This window comes from Pieris napi, chromosome 13, assembly GCF_905475465.1.
Source record: "Pieris napi chromosome 13, ilPieNapi1.2, whole genome shotgun sequence".
Classification (NCBI taxonomy): domain Eukaryota; kingdom Metazoa; phylum Arthropoda; class Insecta; order Lepidoptera; family Pieridae; genus Pieris; species Pieris napi.
In genome coordinates this window covers 11144600-11169946 of record NC_062246.1, presented here as the reverse complement: position 1 = coordinate 11169946, position 25347 = coordinate 11144600, and the positions used below count along the sequence as shown (strand labels likewise).

The following is a 25347-nucleotide window of genomic DNA, read 5'->3' as shown; positions in this document are numbered from 1 at the left end:
TTCATGTAAATAACTTTTATTAAGAGACCAGCTCATCTGTACTTAAGGCACTTATGAAGAACTTCTTAAAAATATCTCACTCACAATACAGGACCATATTATTTGCATATGTAGAAATAATATTATAATGAAGTGGATTCTTAAAAGGTCTATCACATATGTATGGAATGATTAATTTAGGAATACAAGCCAACTTAGTTCTCAAAATCTTAAAGCTTAAATATTCTAATACATTTTTATGATTTGATTTTTTGTGCAAAAAATTAGCCTATACTTAAAAAAATAGTTTTATCTACAAAAGTTCTAGGAGTACTAAAAATTAATATTTGGATTTGGGCTGATGCCAAATTGGAATTCTTCATTAGTTTGTTCTGGCTGGGCAATTTGGTCTTCGCCATCGCTGAAGTATGTGTCCAAAATATGAAGCGACTTCTTGTAGATCTAAAAAGAAGCACTTTATATTATACATTATATTCATTTGTATTAATATTTACAACTTGATTAAATAATAAACAAACCATGATCATAAGTTTGTTTCCCAGAGAATTGAATTTTTGTTTGGCATTGGAGTTGATCAGCTTTTTATATTAAATAAATGTTACGATTTAACATATATTTAATATGATATTAATAATATGAAATATATCTGCGTCATTGCATATCACCCTTATCAGAAGATATAACTAACAACTGACAACATAATGTTTTAATGTTACCCATTTTTTTAAACTTCTGTTATGCATATCTACTATCAATATATTGAAATTTATTGATATTGAAGTTTAAACAATCAAACTGATTTTAATGAAGTTCTCATATCTGATTCAAATTGTGTTTTAGCTATGAGATAGTGGCCAGAATAGGCCCAATTAAACTTAAAAAATTATACCTGTTCATTTTCATGTTCTTGAAGTGCCTCAATTTTGTCCAAAGCTCCTATTTCTTCCAATTGAAGGCATAATGGTTCCACTTGACCAAATTTAGCAGCAGCCTAGGAAAGAAACTTGTGTAAAGTTACAAATAAAAATACTATATTACAAATTAGCTACTATGTAACTTATTTATATTTTAATCCTATCAATCTCTCAAAATTTGCTAATACATCACAGTAACTATTGTTTATTTGAACTAACAATTAACTTCTCACAAAATCACAGTTTAAGCAGTTACAGAAATCTATTTTCTTTTAATAGATTTTCATAAAAATAACAAATTATTCAAACAATTACGTTGTATACGTTCCGTTGTGTATTTTTGTCTTGATAATTTTACGATAACCACACAACACGATAATGGAAATCATCCCATCCCCACTTAAAACATATTGTTTAATGTGTTATAATTATTTGAATATACCTGCAAAAGGTTTGTTAATCCTTCCAATACAACAATAATCGCTCTGTGGTCCTGCGACTCTAGCAAAGCACAATATGGCTCGATGAAGCCCGCAGATACTAAGGCATCAAGTTGCATCGGGGTTCCACCCAGACATAGGTTTGTGATTGCCCAGGCGGCTTCTTTTTGACATCTGTAATGGTTTTTACATTAAATTGGCCCATGGGTGTCAGAGAGTTTATTTTATATTATAGAACTGTGGTACAGGGTGTTAGTGCAAGAACATATTCTTATGGTTACATGTGTAAGTGTCATATAGATCAGTGATTTGTGTCTCTTTTTTACACAAGCTATAGCAATTCCAACTAGTAAATGGAATATAGGTCTTTTAACATCAGGTCTTCACCCAAGTATAATACACTGTCAAGAATGTTTAGGCATAGGACGTTCCCGTTAGAAGTTTCTTTCATGTTTTTATGGTCAAAAGACAATTTGTGTCGCAGAGCCAGGATGAAGTGAGTGTGTATTTGTTTTCAAATATACTCACCTAATATCGCTTACACCAAGAACATGCACCAGGTGAACCAGCATTCCTTTATCAATTGCTAGTTGAATCTGTTCGCTGGTACCAGCGAGGACGTTGCTCACCGCCCAAGAGGCTTCTTTAACTAATGGTGTTACACCAGAGTGAAGCAACTCGGTTAGATAATCTAGGCAATTTGCTTGGAGACATCTGTCCGTCTGTAACGGGTACAAGAAAAAAATGTAATCACCAGTTTACACAGAGTTGTTCTTTTGAGCATAATAATGTCAGGCTAGGCTAGTTTACTATGTTTAAGGAATTGATTACGAAAATATTTATTTTGTACAAAAAAAATAATTTAAAAATATATAGTTTGGAAAAGGAACAGCCACGTCATTGGTCATAATGTTAAAAAATGTAAGTACATATTAAAAACCTGGAGAAACGCCTCATGTCGACGACTCATCGAAACGTGGACTCATTGAACAGAAAATGAATGAATTTAGCATGCAATAATACCATACATAGTTCGGTCAATAAACACTAAAATATCATCAAATAGGATTTATTAAAACTCAAGAAAACCTTTATACTAGATTTTTTAGAATTTACACCCTATGAATAAATTACCTGTTCATCAGATCCAGTGAGCATATTGCCCACAGCCCGTAATGCCGGAGTCTTAACAGACGGAGACTTGTGCTGCAAGAGCTTAATCAGACGGGAGAGTAAATGAGGGGTGGTTTGAACCTCCTCAATACGTTCATTGGGACCATCAGTTAGGTAGGATAGGGCCCAGCAAGTATCCGCTGAAACCAAAAATTATTAAAATATCGTCATGATCGTATAGAGCAAGATCCCAGGGCCGCCAGACGTCACGTATTTTCTGACGGATGAAATGTGGACGATTGGGTAGTTTTAGTATGTACTATGATCGTATGCCTACCTGCTAGCTTGGTCAAACGGCCAATTTCCAGGTATCAGGTAATCAAGGTACACAAAAACATTACTTACTTCACGTAAATTCTCATGGCTGATTTTTATATATGTTTTCGAGTGTATAGTTAAAAATAAATTGTCAATACTCCCAGACACTTTCCGTCGGCCATATTGCTTAACAGACGCTTTAAGGGTCTCAAAATAATTAGTCAACTTCACGTAAATTCTGACGCTCCATTTTTATATATGTCCATCCGACAACTATTTTAAAAGCTTTGACAAGAAGACAGACCGATCCAAGGGGCCAATCATCCCCTAAACTAAATTTTAATATCTCTATGAGTGGGAGAGCATTATCTACGCGCATGAGACTGAGTGAGACCGACTGCGCTGTTAAAGCCATGAAAATTACTTGAACAGATATTTTATAATTTTTAGAACTTTTGTTGACAAGCCATTGTTTTCGGGGTTGAAAATATTTATCATCTTCATACTTGCATTGTTCCAAAGCTAGCCCGTCGAAACTGTTGCCAAAGCTCACTTTTACAAGGTGGTAAGTTACTGGCATCGAAGTTTCTTAAATTCTTTCGATTGAATTCTTCATTTATATCAGATACCATGTATGTAAATGATAAACAACTGTAGTCTGGCAGCATCTACATCAATTATTCCAGGAACGTTGTAAACATCACAGATAAATTTTTGTATTATGTTGAATACACGTTCTTCTTCATCTACATCACCAACAAAATCCAACGTACCAAAACGGTGAAATGCTTGTTGGTACTCTTCATTTTTCTTCAAAATATTAAACGGCTTTTGCTTGCCCTTTTTGAATAATAATAATTTTTCAAGTAATTTTCATGGCTTTAACAGCGCAGTCGGTCTCACTCAGTCTCATGCGCGTAGATAATGCTCTCGCGCTCCCACTCATAGAAATATAAAAATTTAGTTTAGGGGATGATTGGCCCCTTGGATCGGTCTGTCTTCTTGTCAAAGCTTTTAAAATAGTTGTGGGATGAACATATATAAAAATGGAGCGTCAGAATTTACGTGAAGTTGACTAATTATTTTGAGACCCTTAAAGCGTCTGTTAAGCAATATGGCCGACGGAAAGTGTCTGGGAGTATTGACAATTTATTTTTAACTATACACTCGAAAACATATATAAAAATCAGCCATGAGAATTTACGTGAAGTAAGTAATGTTTTTGTGTACCTTGATTACCTGATACCTGGAAATTGGCCGTTTGACCAAGCTAGCAGGTAGGCATACGATCATAGTACATACTAACACTACCCAATCGTCCACATTTCATCCGTCAGAAAATACGTGACGTCTGGCGGCCCTGGGATCTTGGACCAGTAGGACAATGTCAAATTTGAAAAAAATCCAATATCAACTTTTTATCATATTTGGATACTACTTATATTTAAGTCAATATATTACAACTACATTAAAAAAAAGGGTGCGTGTACTTATGTACGCGCGTAAAAAATTATACTTCTTTGGAATTTTTAAAAATAGTTTTTGATTGCATGCAGCAATTGATTGGGCAGCAATTTCATTCTGTTAATTTTGTGTAACGGTGCGCGCGCATCGTAAAATTTCACTCTTATCAATTTTTCATAACGCGCCTAAAGAAGTATAACTTCAAGAATCCATGTGTTTTAAATTTCAAAGTAATCAGTCGGTAAAGTGACGGATTTGATAGACACATGTGTTTTTTTAGAAAACTGTGTAATTTAATGTTAATATTTTTATTTTGTTTCTAAAACAAACCCTTTTGTTTGCTTGTATGCCAATTTTCATAATAACAGAATATGAATTAAATAGTTATGACAACAACTAACATGATTATATTATTTTGAAATGGCTGGCCTGTAAAGTTTACTATTTGTCAGATCCGTTACTGTTCTACGACTATGACAATATTATAAAATTATATAAATGTGTAACAACATTGAGATACATTAATAGTATACTGTATATTTTTATATTGATTTAAAATGTTATTTTCTTTATAAATTTGCTGTCCTTCAAGGATGCAACAATAAGTAATATAGTGTATTTTTTTATTATAAATAACAAATAAATTACAGAACATACCCAGCACTTCTTGGTCAGCTATATCTAACAATTCAGTAATGTATGGCAATGCTGGGGAAACCACTTCAAAGTTTACTATTGGGTTCTTATTCCTGTAAAATGTATAAATTGTATCATACATTAAAGATTAATAAGTATGTATTTTATATTTTCAGGCAAGTAGATGATATAAATTGATATACATTATCAATTTAAATCGAAATGATATGTGATACATTTTTAGGTTTTTGATTTAATTATCAGCTGGAGCGACTTTATTAATATACTTCAAATTTTAGACTTGCTCCTTTACTCATTATGTAGTTTTTTACCATATTTGCTAGTACATAAAAAATATATGTAGTAGTAGAATACCCAGCATAGAGTTATCTCATATCTGCTCACAGTATGAATTCACTCACCTGCACAAGTTGCTAAAAGTCCAAGCTGCTGTTCTTAATTGCGATGTGGGACTGTTTATTTGCAAGTGGGGCAACAGGGCTGGTAAAGCCCCGTGGGCCAGTACAATGTCTCTTGTCTGTGCACCATCGCCAGCTATGTTTCCCAAGGCCCAGGCACATTGTTCTCCTACTGCCCCTCCTTGGGCTAAGAGGGTTATCAGTTGCGGAATTGCACCACTCTATAAAATATATCAAGAATATTTTTTATTAGAGGCGGAATGCTGAAACTTGGAAGATGTGAAGAGTAAAGTTCTATTAAATTTACACTAAGATAGTTGGTGATTAAAGAAGAAAAACCACATCATCCTTGATAGGTGTAGACTTTGCAGTCTGTTTGTAATACGGGTTGCAGACCAAGAGCTAAGCTAAGTTAGTTTAGCTTATCTCGCATAACTGACGCTGTTTTCCATACTTATCTGCAGATCGCAAACTATGCGAACTAAGCTATGTGAGCTAACTAAAATATGCGAAGCTAAGTTAGTTGTGTATGCCGATGCGCAGCTGCACGAGCTAAGCTAAGCCCCTCCCGCTACCCCGCACACCCTTTGCACATTCTTCGCCACACTGACTGAGCTTTGGCTTAGCTGTTGGTGTGCACGCTATTTATTTCTAGCTTAGCTTAGCCTAGCTTGCTTGGCATAGCTTAGTTTAGCCTTGGCATAGCTTAGTTTTCGGTCTGCAACAGGCTTTAAGAGTACCGGCGTGGCAGTTATGACAACTCAAAAGCATGTTCCACATTAATTAAATACTTTGAATTTTTTCATATTGAATAACAAGATATAACAAACTCAAATCCCATAATTGGATTTGTCCGCTCAGATCCTAAAGTGTAGTATAATAGCATCTCTATCGTTTGACTATATGCAGGTGATCAGCCTATGCCTAGACACCTGACTTCAATGTGTGTTGAAAGATGGTTCTTAATTTACAGATACACAAAAGAGATAAACTAACATCTACAACTGCCATTGTGTGCTCATGTGTGCCAGATGCGATGTTGGTGATTGCCCACGCTGCTTCAAATTGCAAGTCATTACTGAAAACATATGAAAACATCAGTTCTGTGGAGTCAGAGCTATGGATTTTTACACTATACCCTAATTTACAAAAATAACTTGTTTTTATCATCACAGCATAAACACAATTTGAGGGTAACAAAATACTAATTAAAACAGTGATACTCTGGTAAATTAGTTTAGATTTAGTTGAAATACAATTATTACTTAGTAAATTAACAAACTACAAACTAATAAAAACAATTATTAGTTTTTTTTTGCAAATCTTTAAACATTTCCTACCAACAACAAACCTGTTTTATTTGTCATAAAAACCTTGTTACTAGGGGCATATGGCAGACATATTTATTGTAAGAAGTATGATACTTGAATTTAATATGAAACAAATAATTAGAAATTAATCTCACCAGTCATCCCTGTCTAAAGCATCAACCAAAGGTTTCAGTACACCAACATCCAGCATGATGCTAATTGGTGGATTCTGTTCTTTTGAAAGCTTCCTTCGAGCAGCCCTTGCTGATGCTGTTACGATGGACAGGTCTGAGGATCTTAAACCTGTTACAAAGATAACCAGCAAATTAGTGGGATTAAGTTATGTTTAATACTTAAGATTAAAATTTGTAATAAAAAAATATGAAATATAAGATTACTACAATATCTATAAGCCACAATTATAGTGGACAGCTGTCCATACTTCCTTTTATTGGCGACTTTCCTAATATAATTAGGGACTTTCCTAACAGGACTTTACCTTACTCTACCTACTCTTTATACTTATTACAAAAATAATGATCTATTTAATTACAATGCAATAAAAGTTCAACAAACTATAACAAAGCAATAGACTGAGCTGGTTTTATGTCAGCTATTTAGACTCCTAAATATTAATTTATGTAGGTATCAATCGTGAACGAATCCTCCAAAACTCTTAATAGTTAACTAACAAACCTTTTACAATTTCGTGAGGTGTCATGATATGTTCAGTTTCCAGTACTTCATCAGCTTCAGGGGACATTGCCCTTCTCTTGAGTAGCTGTTCATCTCGAGCTTGCTTGCGAAGAGTGACACTCAATTCAACACGTTTTCGACGTAGGTCCTTATGAAAGAAAGTAATGATATTTGGATAAATGTTTAATTTTCAAAAAAGGAAAGTGTTGTCTTATTTAATTAAACTACTGTATGCCAACTACTATTAAGATATAGTAACAATCGTTATTAATTTTTTAATTAATTGTTTAAAAAGGGTAGTGATGGATGACTTTTGGTACCCTACAATAAACTTATCGAGAAAATTCTAATGAAAAATAATAATTTGTACCCAGCCTTATTAATTAAACCTCTTTTATAAAGGAGATAGATAATTAACACTTTGTTTTCATTTTTCCATAATTTATCTTTGAAGAATGTAATCTCAATACGTATATGATAAAGTTAGAATATAACTAGTAGTAGTCTTACGAAGCAATATGTGTTATTATGAATTTCTTCAAATAGAATACTAGATCTTAAAAAAATAAGGACAATAGATGTTAAGAGAAAAGATGGATTCTCAACTTACATTAGCTCCGTGCCCAGTATTCTTGTAAGCAGCTAGCCTAGAGGTGTGAGTTTTATCCGACATTTTATATTTTCGAAATTAAATTAATAAGATCGTAAGTACCAGTAGATTTAAAAAAATAATTAAATCCCCAAGGACAGTAGCTAAAAGTTAAAACTGAGCAAGTGTTTTTTTCCGTGTGTGCCTACTGCCTAGTAGCGGTAATCAACTGTAGTAAATTTAAAAATTCATATTTGAAAGATTAATAGTTATTCGAAAGCCAATCATAAACAGTATTTTGTGCATAGAGTACAGAGTATAGAGCACAGACCAGAAAGACTTTACAAAAGAAGTATCTGACTCTATTGACAGTGACACTTGTAAATAGTTGCCATAAAATTTGTATTTATGATTCCATTAGATTATCCCACAAAAACAAAATTGGATTAATTCCATTTAACATCGATTTTATGATTAGAATATTTAGAAAAACCTCATTTATTAGTAACACATTTTACGACGATTATAATCACTATTATAACTAGTATATTTTGCATCCACAAAATGTACGCATGGGAACAATTATATTATATTAATGATATTTAATTTTCATACTTTAACATATTTTAATTTAAGACTTTGTTGAAATGTTTTTGTAGAATAAGGTGTGGTAAAATAGTTTACCTATATATTATTATTAATTATTATTTTGGATACTAAGTAATCCTGTGTTTAGAAAAAAATTGGTAATACAAAATTAATATTGCATGCAGCAAATATAATAGTGGTATTAAGTAATTTTAAATCAAACTTCATTATTAATCAAACTGCATTGCGACTGCAGAGAAGTTCCAAATTAATGCAGCGGAGACGTAGATTTGAAAAAAGAAAATGCTGAATAAAATAAAAAGAAGTAGGAGGCGCTTTTACGACAGATATTGAGTGGTGGGACGGGCTTAGCATGCGCGAGAACTTTTACCTTTAGATAGCATTTAGAAATGCTGTAATTAACCTACACTATTACAAACACATTCATCACCTAACCTCATAATACAAAACGACTGTAAATTAACGTTATTAAAACAAGTTTACAAGCTATCATGAACATGTAATTACGCAAAACGTTACGCCGCTGGGCGTGACATCACAAATCAGTCCGGTCGAGTTGAAAACAACACGTCTATTATGCATCTCTTTCTACAATATCGCGATTACTAGAGAGAGAAAATTGAACAGGCTAGCGATGATCGTATTCTGTCGAGGGTGTCGCCATTTTCGTTTTGACGAATATTGACAGCACGGCAGACAGACAGTGGCGCGGTGGTCGACGCAGCGTCTACCAGACTATTTTTTATTTTGATAGTGAATCATTTTGTGATTTGATTATTTTATTTGAAATGATTGCTGTTGTTTACTAAACAGTAATATCTTTAAACGTTGTAATAGAACGCATTCAAAGATAACGTATCGTTAATTTTCAGTGCTAACCTTCTTTTTTTACTTAGTGTTATTGAGATGCAAGACGTGATCGATATGTGCAAGATGTACAGATGACTCTGCTATTATTTTCTTGATCCTGTTTTTTTTCTGGTGAGTACATAACTAATTTATTAGTTAAGTTATTATTTACTTTATTTGTTTCCGAATTTATTAATTATTCGATCTGAATAACAAGTTTGCCTTTAAATATTTTATTATTGAGTATTATGAATGAGTACTGGAATAGTTTGATAAGAATGTGTATTCTTTGTTGCGGTAGCTCCAGTTTGTTTACGAACTGTCACGGGCAGTACTGCTTAAGATATATAGCCTGGGTTGGCGACTATGCGTGTATAATTTACAAAGAGATTTCAACCCTATATACTAAGTGATAAGAACGTAAGTATGAAACGGGTAGGAGTGATAACAGCCCGTGGAATTAATTTATCACACGCCGCTCTTGACAAGTTGAAAACATAAATTCGACCTTGGCACACCACGTGGTTTAATGTGCTTTCTTTTTATAACTTTTTATCGAATAAGAAAGTGCGTTATAAAATATGGTTTATGTATAATTTTTTTCGTATCTACTTACGACAACTATTATTTATATGATGTTGTATCATGCAATTTTTATATTAATCGATTAAATAGATTTTTAGAATTTTGTGCTGGGAATATTAAATATAATAAAAACAAATGGAAACTACAGCAGCTGCAAAATTAAAGTAAAAACTGGTTTCGAAATTAAATCGTGGTGATAAAACAAACATTCGAAAAATAAAAACATAACATTAAGTTTACAATTTGTATGTGTTTGAAAGGTAACAGTGTTTGTTTTTTTTCGGAAAATATATTTGGCAAGTCGAGGCTTTATTTCAAAATGTATTGTATGCGATTTTTTTGTTTATTATTTACAGATTTCAGACAGTAAAAAATATATGAAAATGTATTTCTGCAGTTAAAGCCTATAGGTATTTGTTTTAGGTAAAGTTCAGTTATCACTATAGTAATAGCTTTATGGTTTTTAAATTAAATATTTATGATATAATTATGTTTCACCAGATTTTATTCAGGTTTATTTGTCTTTAATGAACTAATATATCATATATAATACCTTATAGTAATCCAAGTGGGCCTTGTATCCACATCAATTTTATTAATTATATTTCTTAACGGGGAAAGTAGCTGACTTGAAACAATGCCATGACTTCCCTTTAGTACCAATATATTTGGGTGTTTATTTTTTTTGTTGGTATGGTATATTATTATTAATAGACAGTCTTTTTACATGTAATACACAATTGAACAAATGCCCTATGCTTGCAATTGACAAATAAATAGCCCTTTTCATGGTTATAACTGTGGTCTATATTCTAATTTGTATCTCAAGTCATAATCTATCTTGAGCGCTTTCCAAATATAATAACTTCATGCTGAAAAGTGTGGTTACACAGCTCCTGAAACTAGATTTAAGTTTGATTCATGCTCTACAATATAGTAAGTACGAGTATGTTACTAGCAGTTAATAGCATATATTTGATAGTAAGATTAAATTTGTACATGAAATCTCAATTTTACTTACATACTTACATACAAATCTTTCCTCTTTATAATATTAGTATAGATATTGATGGGTGCTATACCAAAATATTCTAATTTTTATAGACAATGAATAAGTACTTTTCTAGTAATTACACCCCTATTACAACTGGACAAAGAAAGTGTTGGTTCAATTGAGCCTAGCTCCAGTATTTTTATAAATTAATTTCTATTCAGGTTTAAAGAAATTCCAGTACTATCTTCCAGAGTCATAAAAGTCCATTGTTTTAGGTACAATACTAAATATATTAAGGGTAGTTTAAAGATATATTCAATTATATTATTTTAATGTTTAATAAATCATTTTTATACCATACTAAAATAAAGATTTTTTTGTAATCTTTCCACCAATGGCCTTTGGAATTGGCCTCAGAACTCTGTGTTGTTTATAATTTTTAGTATAGGCAACTATGTAATTAGTCTGACAGTGATGTCACACGCCGTCGCGTCGGTCTCGGGTTGTCACGATTTTTTTCCCTCGCCATTGTAGCATTAGCCATTAAAGCCCTCATAGAAACTGGTGTACAGTCGTGAATCGGACGCACAAACAATTGATATTGTTATATTTTCTTTTTATTGAGATTATATTTTGTATGTAAAATTGTTTCTGGTAAATTTCGGACCTCATTATTGAATTGTAATTTTCTTGCTATCGCGAACATTCAAGTATAGTACTGATATTCGAACTATTTTAAAAAACTAATGACAATTTTTTACGATATTTTTAATCTGATTTTTTGTAGACACAATCACTTAAATATTTTTATCATATACGTAGCTATCTTGATTAACGCTCGGTACGTCGAACCCGAAAGTTCTGAATTCGAGATTAGATAAACGTTAGAAAAATTCACAAATATACAATATTTATAATATTCTTAACCTACGTACTATTAATAATATTTAGTAAAAATATTGTCAAATATTTTTTTTCTTTTTTGAAAAATTTAATCGACTCCAAAGACCTGTATAGTATATATACCTGTGGGTATCCAGGACTGAATGGATGAAATCTCAAACTATGATTATGAAACTTCGCTACAATTAACTTAAATCAAAAACTATTCGATATAATAATTACCGAGGTATTTGTGGACAAACACACTAACTTAATCTTGCACACGTCTTTGTAAGCCTATAAATGTATAGATACTCAATTACTTATCACCAAAAAATATCAGATATAAAATAAACGGGTAAGCGTCTTTTTTAAAGTAAGTTTAGAATAGGTTCTTATACTATATATAGGCGAATAGTAATGAAAACGTCAAAAAATATATATTTGCTTTGTAAAATGTAACCATCGCAGAATATATAGATTAAACAGTTTATACAAAATGAATGTGGATAAAATAGGTTTTATAAACAACATATCTAATTCAATTAAAAGTTTGCGAATATTTTAGAGAAATGTCTAAACTCGTAATGTGCTGGGGGCAATGAACTAAAATCCTATGTCAATTGTATTAGGTTAGTCTAATGGGGCATCCACACGCTGGCTGTTTGTCACAAACACCGCAAACAGCAAACGAAGTCCCAAACACCACCCACAATCACCCAACACAAACAGCCATCCACATGCTTGGCGAACGTTCATAACATTCCGAATCGGCAAACATGGCGGACGACGAGCTTGTGGCAGCTATTACTTTCGGGTTGACATATTTTTATTATAAATTAAAGCAAGAGAAAGAAAAAAGGAAAAAAAGAAGAAAGCAAAGACGATGGTGGATGATTAAAATACATAGAAATCGTACAAGGTACTGCTTTAGACTTTATTATTTGGGCTTTAATTGAAAAAGTGTAGCAAGTAAATACGTCCGCCTCCCGCAAGCTCGCGCGCATACTGATCGCTGGCCAAACGTGTGGATACGTAGCAAACTGTTTGCCAAACATCCTTTGATCTGGCAACTAAAACCGACACCGATGCCGAACACTGCCCAACACAAACACAAACAGGCAAACAACGACAAACACCCATCCACACGTCCATGTTTGCTGTTTGCTGTTGGCTGTTTGCCATTGTTTGTCAAGCGTGTGGATGGGGCTTAAAGGCTAGATTTTCGGCTGTTGACTTTGAAATAGACTTTTTTATTTATAATACTTTGTTCTATCAGCTATTGTTATAATTACATCGATTTTCATTACCTCTACATTATTATTTTCATAACAAAAACGCCATTTTGAGTTGGCTTTCATGAACCCAGCATTTAACATTCATAAGGTAAAAATCGTAAGTAACCGGCTTGCCTTAGACTCAAACAGTCGACGGCGTGTGTCAGGCACAGGAGGCTATCATGAAACAGATTCAGAAATTTGAGACCCAGATCTTGATAACCCTTTAAGATCTGGGTCTAAAGGGTCACTTTTTTTTAATAAAACTACATTCGGTAGTACATTCTATTTACCTAAAATAATTATTATTGTTTAACCAAGGACTGAAGGGCGGCTCTTGCCAACGGCAGCAGTTCTATAGGCATGAGCTTACTTTCTTTTTATAAAGGAGATTCGTGCTTTGACTTTGATAGACATTCGTTCATGCTATATTTTTAGAATTTTCAAAAATTCTTTAACTTGGTCATTGAATAAAACTGGAATATTAATGATGAATAATTTAATTCAATAAATTTATTGTTAAATCGTCTTAAATAGAAAAAAAAAATTAACCTTGAGAGAGATCTATTTATTTATAATGTACAACGATATGTAACAGGTACTTATAGTGTAAGAGAATTATAACATTAAAACAACACAGAAAAAACATGTACATCACGTGCACGACATATATACAAAATGAAAAAATAAACAGACCATAAAATAAAAAAATATTTGATTGAAGATGAATTATAAAATGCAAAAACATAAAACTATTCAGAATCTTTTAAGTCGAAAAGTTTTTGTTTAAGCAAGATGAAGCGCCGACTGTAAGTAATATCAAGAGAATACCGAAAAATTTGAAAGAAAATTTTATATTAAACCCCCGACATTTTGTCACGAGTGCAAGTCTCGAAATTTTACACAGCTCGCGCGCGAAAAAACCGCTTTGACAGCGAAAAAGGCGGGAAAGGCCGCCATTATGGCCAAGTGACGCCCCGGCCAGCGGTATAATTGGCAACGGGAGTTATGGACAGATTTTAATAACGTTCTACCGCAAGTTATTGCTTGTTCACAGTATTTATTTGGAGATAATACCGCAATGTTGCCATGTGTTATTGTGAAATACAATTGGGGTTGTATGTTTTTATCATACAAAAATTTAGGACCTGTTTCAAATGTTATTGGGCATACTTAGTATGCAATCCTCTTACTCTACAAATCACTACAGCAGATAATAATATTAGTAACAATTTAAAAGACACAAAACAATTTGTATGGAGTAAAGTTACTTAGCGAGGAGGTCAAAATATAAGTTTTTAAGTGACTTAAGTTCGGTGGCGGTTGTTGTATGGATATGTACTATATATATCTATATTATATTAAATGAAACACTTTGTTTGAGGCTGGGTAACAACTGGCTTTAATTGTTTAAAACATGAGCTTAACTATAAGTAAGATAATATTAGGGGTAGTGGGTTGTGACGCCGGATTAGCAAAAAACTAACTTGACTTATTCAAGAGTTCGTAAATCTAAGTGATACTTAACATAAGATTGGACATTATCGGAAAGGAGAATGGTAAATTACAATTTATGATTGTGGTAATAACTAATATAGGATCCGCTTAAATACTCAAACTGACTTTATTCATATAGGTAACCAAGTACACTTATGAACGTCAACAGAAAATATGTTAAATTGATTCTAAATTTACATTTACTACCAGTTTGCAAGTGAAGGGCGTAGAACGGGCAAGATGAACTGGCATGAAACTCTCCGCCACTCTGTCTCTCGCCACTAAGCCAGACAGAATAAGAAATACTTTAAATAGACAGTATTTAAAGGATTTTGTAGTAATTAATTAGAAACTGAAATCCCAATTCCCTGATAAGATCAGATTTTGACTCCTGATGTCTGGTAAGTCCTGATAACGTTTGGTGTTGTATAGACAGCAAATGCAAAACCTATCACGATTATATTGGAAATAAATAAAATAAAAATAGCCTATATTCGAGTGCTATAAGGATTATATTAAGTTTATGTTATTATATTTAATATTTGTACATGACCTCCGACGGAGTGAAGATCTGCAAATTCTTCCATTTGTCTCTCATCTTGGCTACTATCTGCCAATCTTGCCCCGCTATCTCTTTTATTTAATTTTCCCAGGTTTCTGGTGGGCGTCTTCTCCCTTTTCTTCCCACTGGGTCAGTCCAAGTTGGCTTTTGACCCATCTGTCATCGCGGGTAATGTGACATTTCCACTTCAACTTTTTTGAGTGTGTTATTTTTGTAAAGCTTCGTTATTATACTGTTTTTAACTTTGTCTTTAATCTTTGACCGCAAAGCAGAGCAGTGTTGGCCTTGTGGCTTCAGTGGCCTAGTTGGCTCTCATCCCTAAGGTCGTAATTTCGATTTCCAGCTGTGTACTAACATCGTGATGAAACCGACTTGCCTTATTAGACCCAAATAGTCGAAGGCGTGACGGCACAGGAGGTTGATCATTGCCTATTAGATTGACAAATTAACATGACAAAGAAACAGAGCCAGGCCCAGACATAAAAAGGTAGCGCCAGTGATTTATTTTTATTAATTTTTAAATTTCCACCAAGACTAGAACGCTCTATAGCCTTTTGGCATACTCCAATCTTCTTTATGAGGCCTGATTAATCCATTTGTGGTTTTCCTTAATACAAGAGCATCATGACTAACATTGAAAAAATAAACATTTAAAACTTTGTGTCAAAAAAGGTTTTACTCTCTCATTCAAGGATGTCGACATACTGTAGTGTAGGGATACATATATAGTATCATATATGTTAATCCTGCTTAGTATATAAGATGTAACCGTTTTATACTTAAGAGATTATAAAGCCAACCAGTGAACCAGATACATCTTTTATGTCTCTCCAACGCCCATCCTTACAATACTTTGATACATCTCTCTCTTCAGTCGGTAGCTCATATCTGAGCGTCAACAAAGAAACATCTGTAGCAGACAATCTATATTCACCGGTTCTCTCCAGTGACAGTGTAGTGTCCCCTTTTATGACAGTGTATAGTTTTGAGGACGATGAGTCTTTCACTTGATCGGTCCATCTGGTTGGTGAACGGCCATGTGATCTTTTGCCTTCTGTATTACAAATTACGATGAGTTTCTCCAAGTTCTCATCGCCTCTGCGCATTGTTTTTATTCATACTTGGTTTTAAATATAATATATTACATTTCTTACAATAGCCTATATATCTAATTATTTTAAGAACTTAAATATTATATCTTTAGTATATTTAGCAAAGTGATATAGCTATGATATATATTTCACCGATAGAGGCGGGAGTGAAATGGCCAAACTTATCTAAAGCAATGTTCAGCCCCTACCAATTTCAAATTTGAATTCACATTTCAGCATTTCCGGTAGGCAGTTTCCTTTGTATTCTGTGGGTGTGTGCGTTTTAATTCTGGCCATTGTTAGTCTATGGATGTTTGTAATCTATGGTGAATGTATATTGTTTAATTAGTTGGGTTTAATATTGTCCTATTTATTGTGTGTCTAATTGTATTTTGTAGCAATTTTTTTTCGTTCTTATTAAAGGATAACAAAATGTTTACTCGGGTACTGAATTTCATTAAACTTGGGTAATCAGGCCTGAATTTAAAAGCATCAGACAATCAAGACAAAAGTTCTAATTAACAAAACGCTCTATTTAATTTAAACCCAGATCTCAAATAGTTTTCGTCTCTTTCGAACTTCTAAAAATTCTTAACCTCTAAAGTATTATTAATAGAATTGTTGGAATTTTAACGGATTAATTAGAAATTTAAAATGAAAATAAATCGGTGTTACAACTACTACGGCGTCAGATTTCTGTATCTGTTCGTAATCATTTGTCAATCAAGGCAAGTAGGTGATCAGCCTCCTGTGACACACGCCGTCGACTTTTTGGGTCTAAGGCAAGTCGGTTTTATCACGATGTTTTCCTTCACCGTTCGTAGTTTTACATGCGCACATAGACAGAAAGTCTATTAGTGTACAGCCAGGGATCGAACCTACGAGCTCAGGGATGAGAGTCGCACGTTGCAGGATTAGTGCGCTCATCGGTTATCTGCTAGAAACCAATTTTTTATGTATATTTTTAATTAGGAGAATGTATATCTACCAAGTTGCCTAAACAACGAAATGATTTCCCATAAATCAATTCAAAATAATTTAATTAAAAATACTAGCGGCCAAATTTTGATAGGCAACTTGGTAGATATACATTCTCCTAATTATAAATATAAACATAAAAAATAACCGATGAGCACACTAATCTTGCAGCCAGATCTCGTACTATTAGGATATTAGTATAATCGTGTATATCTATAATAGTGTATTTAATTATCTATGATTTAATGACAAATATATTTAAATGCCAAAGACAAGTTGTAATTATAGAACGAAATAATTAAATACAAACTCAAGGTGATCGCAATTATAACAGATTAAAAAGAAAATATAAGCTGTCTATGAGTTCTGTGTAAGACGATACAAGTCAATATTTGAGCAGATGTGCTATCGGGGGCGCGCGCGAAAATGTTATTTTTATGCGACCTACATGGAAATGTCGGTGCTACCCTTGTAGTTATGTGCCGCTATCGATAAAATGTATCGATATTATTATTTTTTGCTTTTGTGGATAAATTAACAATATTTTATAAAAACCTTATTCATAAAAAAAAAATTACTGTAAACGGTACTAAAGTTCGATAGTGGTTGTTGCAGGGATGTTCAAATAAGTGAAACACTTTGTTTGAAGCTGTCTTAACTGGCTTTGGTCATTTAAAAAAAGGGCTTATAACATAAAATTAGTAAGACGCTGGACTAACAAAAATTGTAACTTATGTATGGGTTCTTAAAACTAAGTGACACATCTGTCACCTATAAGGAATACATGTGTACTCGACCTATTGGACAATCTCAATGTTATATTACAATAATTTATAATTGTATGTAAGACTAAAGAGCTCATTTATTACTAAACTGACGTACACACAATTTATTGGCTACAGGTGATGATTGCTAACATTTGTGGTTTTAATTATAAACTAAAATCGATTTATGTAACTTAACTAATGTTTAACTAAAATACTCATCTGTCACTTTCCATCACAGCGTAATTACAATTGGTTATTTAAGTCATCAATAATATGGTAATGTAATTTGTGATGAAATACTTGTCATGATGCAGTTTCATTATAAATAAATAATGATAATATATTTCCAATAATTACTTATGTAGAATATACTGTTTAGATTTGTTATATACTATTTTTTCTCGGAACTCGGTATCCTAACTTCCTTCAGTACTATTGAGCGGAACCTCTTCACGGGTAAAAGCCTCCTCCAGCTTTTGTCCAAATATCTTCATGATTCTTAAATGTGTAAATTGGAGTTAAGGATGGCTCAGGAAGATTCAGCTAAGACCAGTCCGTTACGACATTATTTTGAGTTTTATATAAGTCTGAGTACGATTGCTGATATGACCCCTTTACGACAAAAAGACCCGAAGTAGGTCGGGACCTACTATGTCGGGACATGTCTTAACAGATCCAATCACGATAGCTTATGACAAAAGCCGCCGAGTCTCGCACGAGACGCCCTTGCGTTTGTCTCGGGAAAACGTCTATTCCGGCCGAGCTACGCTTGACAAAATAGCCCGAGCTGAGCTGTGAAGGCCCTTAAGGCCAACAGCAACCCATTAAAAAAGAATGCTCATATGTACAAACTAATGTTTCCAGATGGCGTAAAGTAACGACAACATAAAGAGATGCTTCTTGAGTTCTAGATAAAAAAAATCAGAGGCGCTACAACCTTTTTAGGTCTGGGCCTCAGATTTCTGTATCTGTTTCATGTTTATTTGTCAATCTAATAGGCAAGTATATGATCAGATTTCCATGCCTGACACGCCGTCTACTGTTTGGGTCTAAGGCAAGCCGGTTTCCTCACGATGTTTTCCTTCACCGTTTGAGCGAATGTTAAATGCGCACATAGACAGAAAGTTGGTGCACAGCCGGGGATTGAAGCTACGACCTCAGGGATGAGAGTCGCACGCTGAAGCCACTAGGCTTAACACTGCGTCACTTGTTCTAGATAGTTTAAAAAACAACTTTTTTAAACACTTCTTTCGACGCGTTCTAAGAACAGATCTTTAACAACAATATTTTATCGATAAAATGTCATGACACTATTGTATCACCCTTTACGCTCCTCGTCCGAACCCTGCGTCTTGCGATGGAACAAAAATTTGTTTCTTAATACAAGCCTTCTCTATTATTTAACGAATATTATCATAAAAGAAGGGTTCCCCAATGTCGATTTCTGACTTGTACAGATTCAAAATATAAATATGTTATTCATACATTTTACTACTGCTCTGTGGTTTTTTCCCGCGACTTTTCGGTATTAGAAAAAAAAACTTCATCAATATACTAATTTGTCCTATTGCCAAATCGTAGTATAAAAATGTATGATCATTATTTATGTATTTATAAGTAATCTAACAGATATAAAAATATAATATAATAGTAATATCCTATATACATGTATTATAAAAGAAAGCACTTAGACAATGTACAAAGCCAAAACAGATTACATTGATGAACAAGATCCATGATAAATCCTCTACCGCATTTAATATAGAGAGTTAAATAATTCATTTTCTACAGTATTAGTTTTTTTTATGCAACCTATCTAATATAAAATACATGATAAAATACGTGAAGATAAATTTTATAAAATATTATACCTAATTTTGGTTTTTACTAGTAATTTCTGATTTTAAAATACTTATCCACTAACAATGCGGATTAGGTACCAGATAGGCAGTTAACTTTTTTTTTTTTAAATTGAACACCGAATATGTGAAACTCTGGATAAGTAGTGTTTGTTCTGTGATATTCGCGAAGACTTCGAATGAGAGGAACACCTAGGTTTTTCAATGAACAGACGGAATTTCGTAAATTTCGCTGATTTTGGGAAATGAATAAGGGACGTCAATTTTAATGTTCTGTGTAATGCTGAACCAACAAAACATCTTCTAATATATAAAATTCTCGTGTCACAATGTTCGTTCCCATACTCCTCCGAAACGACTCGATCGATTCTTATGAATTTTTTTATGCATATTCAGTAAGTCTGACAATCGGCTACTATCTAGCTTTCAAACTCCTAAGTGATAAGGGGTGTCCACGCCAAATTTAAATTTTATTTTATTATGTGGCATTAAAAATTACATGCAACCCTTAATTTTCACCCCTCTACGATCAACCTCTATTTTTTATTATAGTAGATAAAATGTTTCCTAGAAATAATAAACATGGCAAAACAACGTTTGCCGGGTCAGCTAGTTACCTATAAAGTTAAAATATATCTATAGAAGCAAAAATGAATCGCAAAATGTGTTGCTGAGAGCAAATCTCGAAGACGGCTGGACCGTTTCGAGATTATTTATTTATTACTTGAATTCTGAGGAAGGTTTAATGGTGAGACAAATGAAAAATATTTAGTGCTTAGGTATTTATTCATGAAAAGTTCTATAGTAAAAAAAGTAAGCTAAGTACAAAAAAATTAAGGCGAAACGAAGTTCTCGGGGCCTAATGAAACATAGTTTTTAATTTAAAAATAAACTATTCCTTATTCCCAAATAATATTTTTGTTTATTAAATAAGTACTTAATTAATTTTTGTTATATGCTCACGACATCATACATTTTGAAGTATTTATCGATTTATGAGTTTATTTAAAGGGACCATTTTTTTAAATTTTTTCTATTAACCAATTTTTTATTATTATTATTACTTTGTAGGTTAAGAATATTGTAACTACTGTATATGTGTTGGAAATTAATAGTTTCTTATAAATAAAAATTTTCGCGCTACAACCTCTTTAGGTCTTGGCCTCAGATTTCTGAATCTGTTTCAGGATCATTTTTAAATTTAATTAGGCAAGTAGGTGATCAGCCTCCTGTGCCTGACACACGCCGTCGACTGTTTGGGTCTAAGACATGTCGGTATCCTCACGATGTTTTCCTTCACCGTTCGATGACCGTTCGATGTTAAATGCGCACATAGACAGAAAATCCATTGGTGCACAGTCGGGGATCGAACCTCAGGTATGAGAGTCGCACGCTGAAGCCACTAGGCCAACACACTTCCTATATATAATAAAACATAATAAACATATTATATTTTATCTACCAACAAGTTTAAATGTTGGCAACATTAACTAGGTACTTATTGAATGAACAAAAACAGAATTAGTTTAATTTTAAAATAAAAACAATGTTTAATTAAGATGCCCGCACACCTTGTTTCGCGTTAATATGATACATATATACAAACATATGGATCATTTTACTATGCTACCCCATAGATACTTATAACTGGAATTAAAAGCCATTGGATCATGCTGTGTCTGGATATCCATAGTTTTTCTCCTCACACTTTAAAATCGATTTTCGTTTAATTTCTGTAATTTTAATTGTTTTGTTTAATATTTGTTGTGTATGTTATGTTTGCCTATAAGTGTTTGTCACGTTAAAAATTGTATTTTATTGTTCTTGTGCCAATGTATCGGTGAGGCGAACGTTATGGTAGGGGAGCCCACGATGCTAAATGGGGATTTACTCGAGCGTCGTAGAGACCTATTGGGATGCAAAGCTTAGATAAAAAGAAGAAAAAAATGTTATATGATAAATTCCTTTTCATCGGTGGGGGAAGCGGCTATAGATAGTTAAATATGTAAAAAAAAACTGTTGCATGGACATCCTCGAGCGCGTCAGATATTGATAGCATCTATGCCCTACGTATTTTTAATAATGTACGTATGTTAATCTGATCGTTTGCATGATGCGGGTGGTTGTATTTAAGGGTTGAAAATGAAAAAAAAAAAAAAATTTATCGAGCGCGTCAGATTTTCTAAGGGAGTGTTAAGTGCACCAAAAAAAAGCTCTCATTCACTAATCTGACGATTTCGATGTGACGCAAACCCACGGCCATTTTCATAATATGCAAAAAAAAATCGCAATTTTGAAATACTCAAGCGCGTCAGATTAAGATATATGTGGTTCATCTTTATGTTCTAAACGTACTGTCTCATAATCTGACGATTATCTAGAGGGATTCGCCTGATCTGACAAAAAAAATTTAGAAAAACGATTCACCGAAAAATTGATTCCTGCAACTTCCCGCTACTTCCATTCCTGGGCGCTTAAAATTGATATTTTGAGCTCGCTGAGTTCAAAGAAATAACATGTCTATGCATTTGAGCTCTCCCAGCTCGAAAGTCTGATAGAATTTTCATAGAACACTATTTTTGGAATTTTCAAACCGTAATAACTTTTGAATGGATCAAGCAATTTTCACACGGTTGACGCAGTTTTATCATCATCATAAGTAATTTTGCAATTTTAATTGATCGAACCACAAATTTCGGAGTAATCCCGAAAAAACACTTTTTCGGGTTTCTTTCGTTCACGATATCTATCGAACTAATCAACCGCTTTTGACGAGCTTGGTGGCGATCGACGTGGTTTTTCAAGCTCAAAGGCGGATTAGTTTTTGAAGTTAATCAATAAAGAAACCACTTAAAAAAAAAACTTATTTTTTTAAGATTTTTCAAACTTTAACAAAATCTATCGGTCCGAATCGGTTCAAATTCACAGGAAATGTAATTTTGAGGGAAATATTTAGAACGCCGTTTAGTAGATTCCGATCGGTTAAAGGAAATGTAGGCATCACGCAGCTGCACGCATTTAACTTTATCGACGATTTTTTGTTATTTCGGCTTGCGGAAATCGTCAGATTATATATTTTTCATTATTCTTGAATTATTTCCTTCAAAATAAAAAAAAAATTAGCTACGCTCGAGAATGTCGAGATGACGGTTTTTTTTTACAACTTTGTTGCCCTCCCCTTTTTTTCCGTCACTCTCAAATTGTCAGATTAGTGGAATATACACTTTTTAGGATGTAATTAACTCACCCTACCTTAATCTGACGCGCTCGGGAATTTCTGATGGTCAATTTTTTTTTACTAATCTGATCCTGTCTCCTTCACGGGCGGCCTTATATATGGGCCTCATATTTTGTGGAGGTACTTAACCGGGTACAAGGTATCCCCCTATATATTAATCTGCCGCGCTTTAGTAAATCCCGAAATCCCCTCTTGGGCTCCCCTACCATTAGCTTTGATAAATAAATACTAAACACTAATACATTTAAAAAAGTGCGTGCGTACAAAGTACACATGTCAGAAGTGAAACTTCTTTGGCAAACTAATTTTTAACTCTTGTTAATATTTATACAAATCTAAAACTTTAGATTTCCGAGACTTAGAGGGAGGGAAAAAGGAAGATATGTTAGGAATTTAATGAATTTAATTGTCATTAAAATATTAAGTGTCGAAAATAATGCAAATTATAAATTTATTTTTTTAATTTATTTCTTCGATAATAAAAACACGTGGCATTTTAATTAACAGTTTGTCATTTGAGATTTCAATAAATTATTTTGCATAAAATATAAAATACTAATATTTCATAAATTCTCTTTACGAAATATTATTTTTTAAAAATAGAATTTCCATAAGGTTTTTGTCTTCGACAAAAATGCTGCACAACTTCGTGACTTTTTTAAAAATTTTACCCTCATGCGCCTAAAGAAGATTCACTTCAAAAAACCAACAAATTTAAACGATGGCAACATAAATTCTAGAAGCATTCATTAAAACGTTGCCTGTTTATTTACAATTCGGTTACACTCTGTTAACATTCACGTTCAATTATCACGATTTTACACCTTTTAAAAATACCAGCACGCTTCCGTTAAGTGTTTTTTTTTCATGGTGATTTAATTGTAAGCGAAGAGCGGAATAAATAAAGTATATGTTGTACATAATGAGAACATTTTCGTATGCTATATATAAATAAAGTTAAAAAAGTTCTAGGTTCTAAACAAGGTGTATATTTGTAAAATTCTTGTGTTACTGTCTAAAACGAAATGATTATTTTTGTCTATGTTCGGTAAGTCTGAATTCGTCGTAAAATATTTTTTCATACCCCTAAGTAAAGACATCAAATTTTCTGCCACCCAATTATAAATAATTAATATAAATTATTTTAATTTATGTACTCAACTGTAATAATCTTGCGGCAAAACAAAGTTTGCCGAGTGAGATAGTATGTTTATAAAAAATTGTTACGAGAGTTAAGTTCGGTTGCGGTTGTTGTATATATGTTAAATTAATCACTTTGTTTTGAGTTGTCAACTGGCTGTAATTGTTTAAAACATGAGCTTATAATTAAGATAAGTTTAGGGATAGTGTGGTTGCGACGCTGGATTAACAAAAAACTAACTTGACTTGAAGAGTTCGTAAATCTAAGTGACACTCATGTTATTGGACATTATCGGAAACGAGAATGTTAAATTACAATTTATGAGTGTGGTAAAAACTAAAGGGCTCAAGGCCTGGCATTGGTATTGGCTTCCAGTGTGCTATGATTGTTTACGTTTTTAAATATTAACTAAAATATATGATGATGCTAGCTGATGACGTCACTAGCTGAAGACACTTTTGTCTTCGTAACAATATTGTGCCGTAAAGCATCACTATTCTCACTAAAAGATCCGCCAATCCTAAAACAAAAGACGACACGATTTCGGTGGAAAATCACGTGAATGAAATCGCGAAATTGCTATTTATCAATATAAATGATTAAAACGGCGCTGGGCAATTAAGAGATTAGCGATTTTTTAAAGATTAATAAGTATTTTTAGCCAACAGTTTATACCAACGGGGTTTGGTATTTCCAAAACCCCTTAGCCAGAATGTAACGTAACAATTCAGGCAGCAGAATCAGGCAGGAAAAATAATTGTTCAATGATTCTTCGCTTTGTAATGTACGAAAACTATATTCTTAATTTAAAATAAATATTCAAATATGTTTAAACCATTGCTAATTTTGTTTTTAAGATGCTGCCAACCATGCATAAATTGTGCGTGATTCGAGTTGTCTATGACATCCATAAACAAGCATGCTTAATTGTTTTAATACGCTTATTGTTTTTATTGAAATGGCAACACTTTACGAACTGTCATGATTTCTTAGTAATACAGTTTTGTACTTGTATATTCTTTTGTTATTGCTTTTTGTATAGGTTTTCAATAGATTCTTTATCTAATACTATACTATGATTAATGGGGATGACTAGCTGAAAACCTTTTTTGATCTAAT

The 25347-nt window shown here is 33.0% G+C and overlaps 2 protein-coding genes across 2 annotated transcripts in view; one reads left to right on the top strand and one right to left on the bottom strand.

Annotated features, from left to right (window-relative positions):
* LOC125055054 (importin subunit alpha-1-like) lies at positions 1 to 8130 on the bottom strand. The gene is made up of 11 exons (XM_047657260.1): positions 7921 to 8130; positions 7311 to 7458; positions 6770 to 6917; positions 6301 to 6382; positions 5308 to 5525; positions 4907 to 4998; positions 2489 to 2667; positions 1883 to 2076; positions 1357 to 1528; positions 890 to 991; positions 1 to 441 (listed from the first exon to the last, which is right to left on the bottom strand). Exons 1-11 carry the CDS (start codon positions 7981 to 7983, stop codon positions 313 to 315), a joined length of 1527 nt encoding a protein of 508 aa, XP_047513216.1. The 5' UTR covers positions 7984 to 8130; the 3' UTR covers positions 1 to 312.
* A 1050-nt stretch (positions 8131 to 9180) lies between these two features.
* Positions 9181 to 25347, top strand: part of LOC125055055 (homeobox protein PKNOX2-like) — a 38821-nt gene continuing 22654 nt past the window's right edge. Inside the window, exon 1 of the mRNA XM_047657262.1 lies at positions 9181 to 9489. The gene's annotated coding sequence lies outside the window, so the exon portion shown is untranslated. The remainder of the gene's footprint in view (positions 9490 to 25347) is intronic.

Bases quoted from the DNA above. Each gene is read 5' to 3' on its own strand.
- LOC125055054 (XM_047657260.1), bottom strand. From the start codon at position 7,983: ATGTCGGATAAAACTCACACCTCTAGGCTAGCTGCTTACAAGAATACT. The intron at 7,459-7,920 runs GTAAGTTGAGAA...TTCTTTCATAAG, and splicing joins ATACTGGGCACGGAGCTAAT to GACCTACGTCGAAAACGTGT. The intron at 2,077-2,488 runs GTAATTTATTCA...TACCCGTTACAG, and splicing joins TCACTGGATCTGATGAACAG to ACGGACAGATGTCTCCAAGC.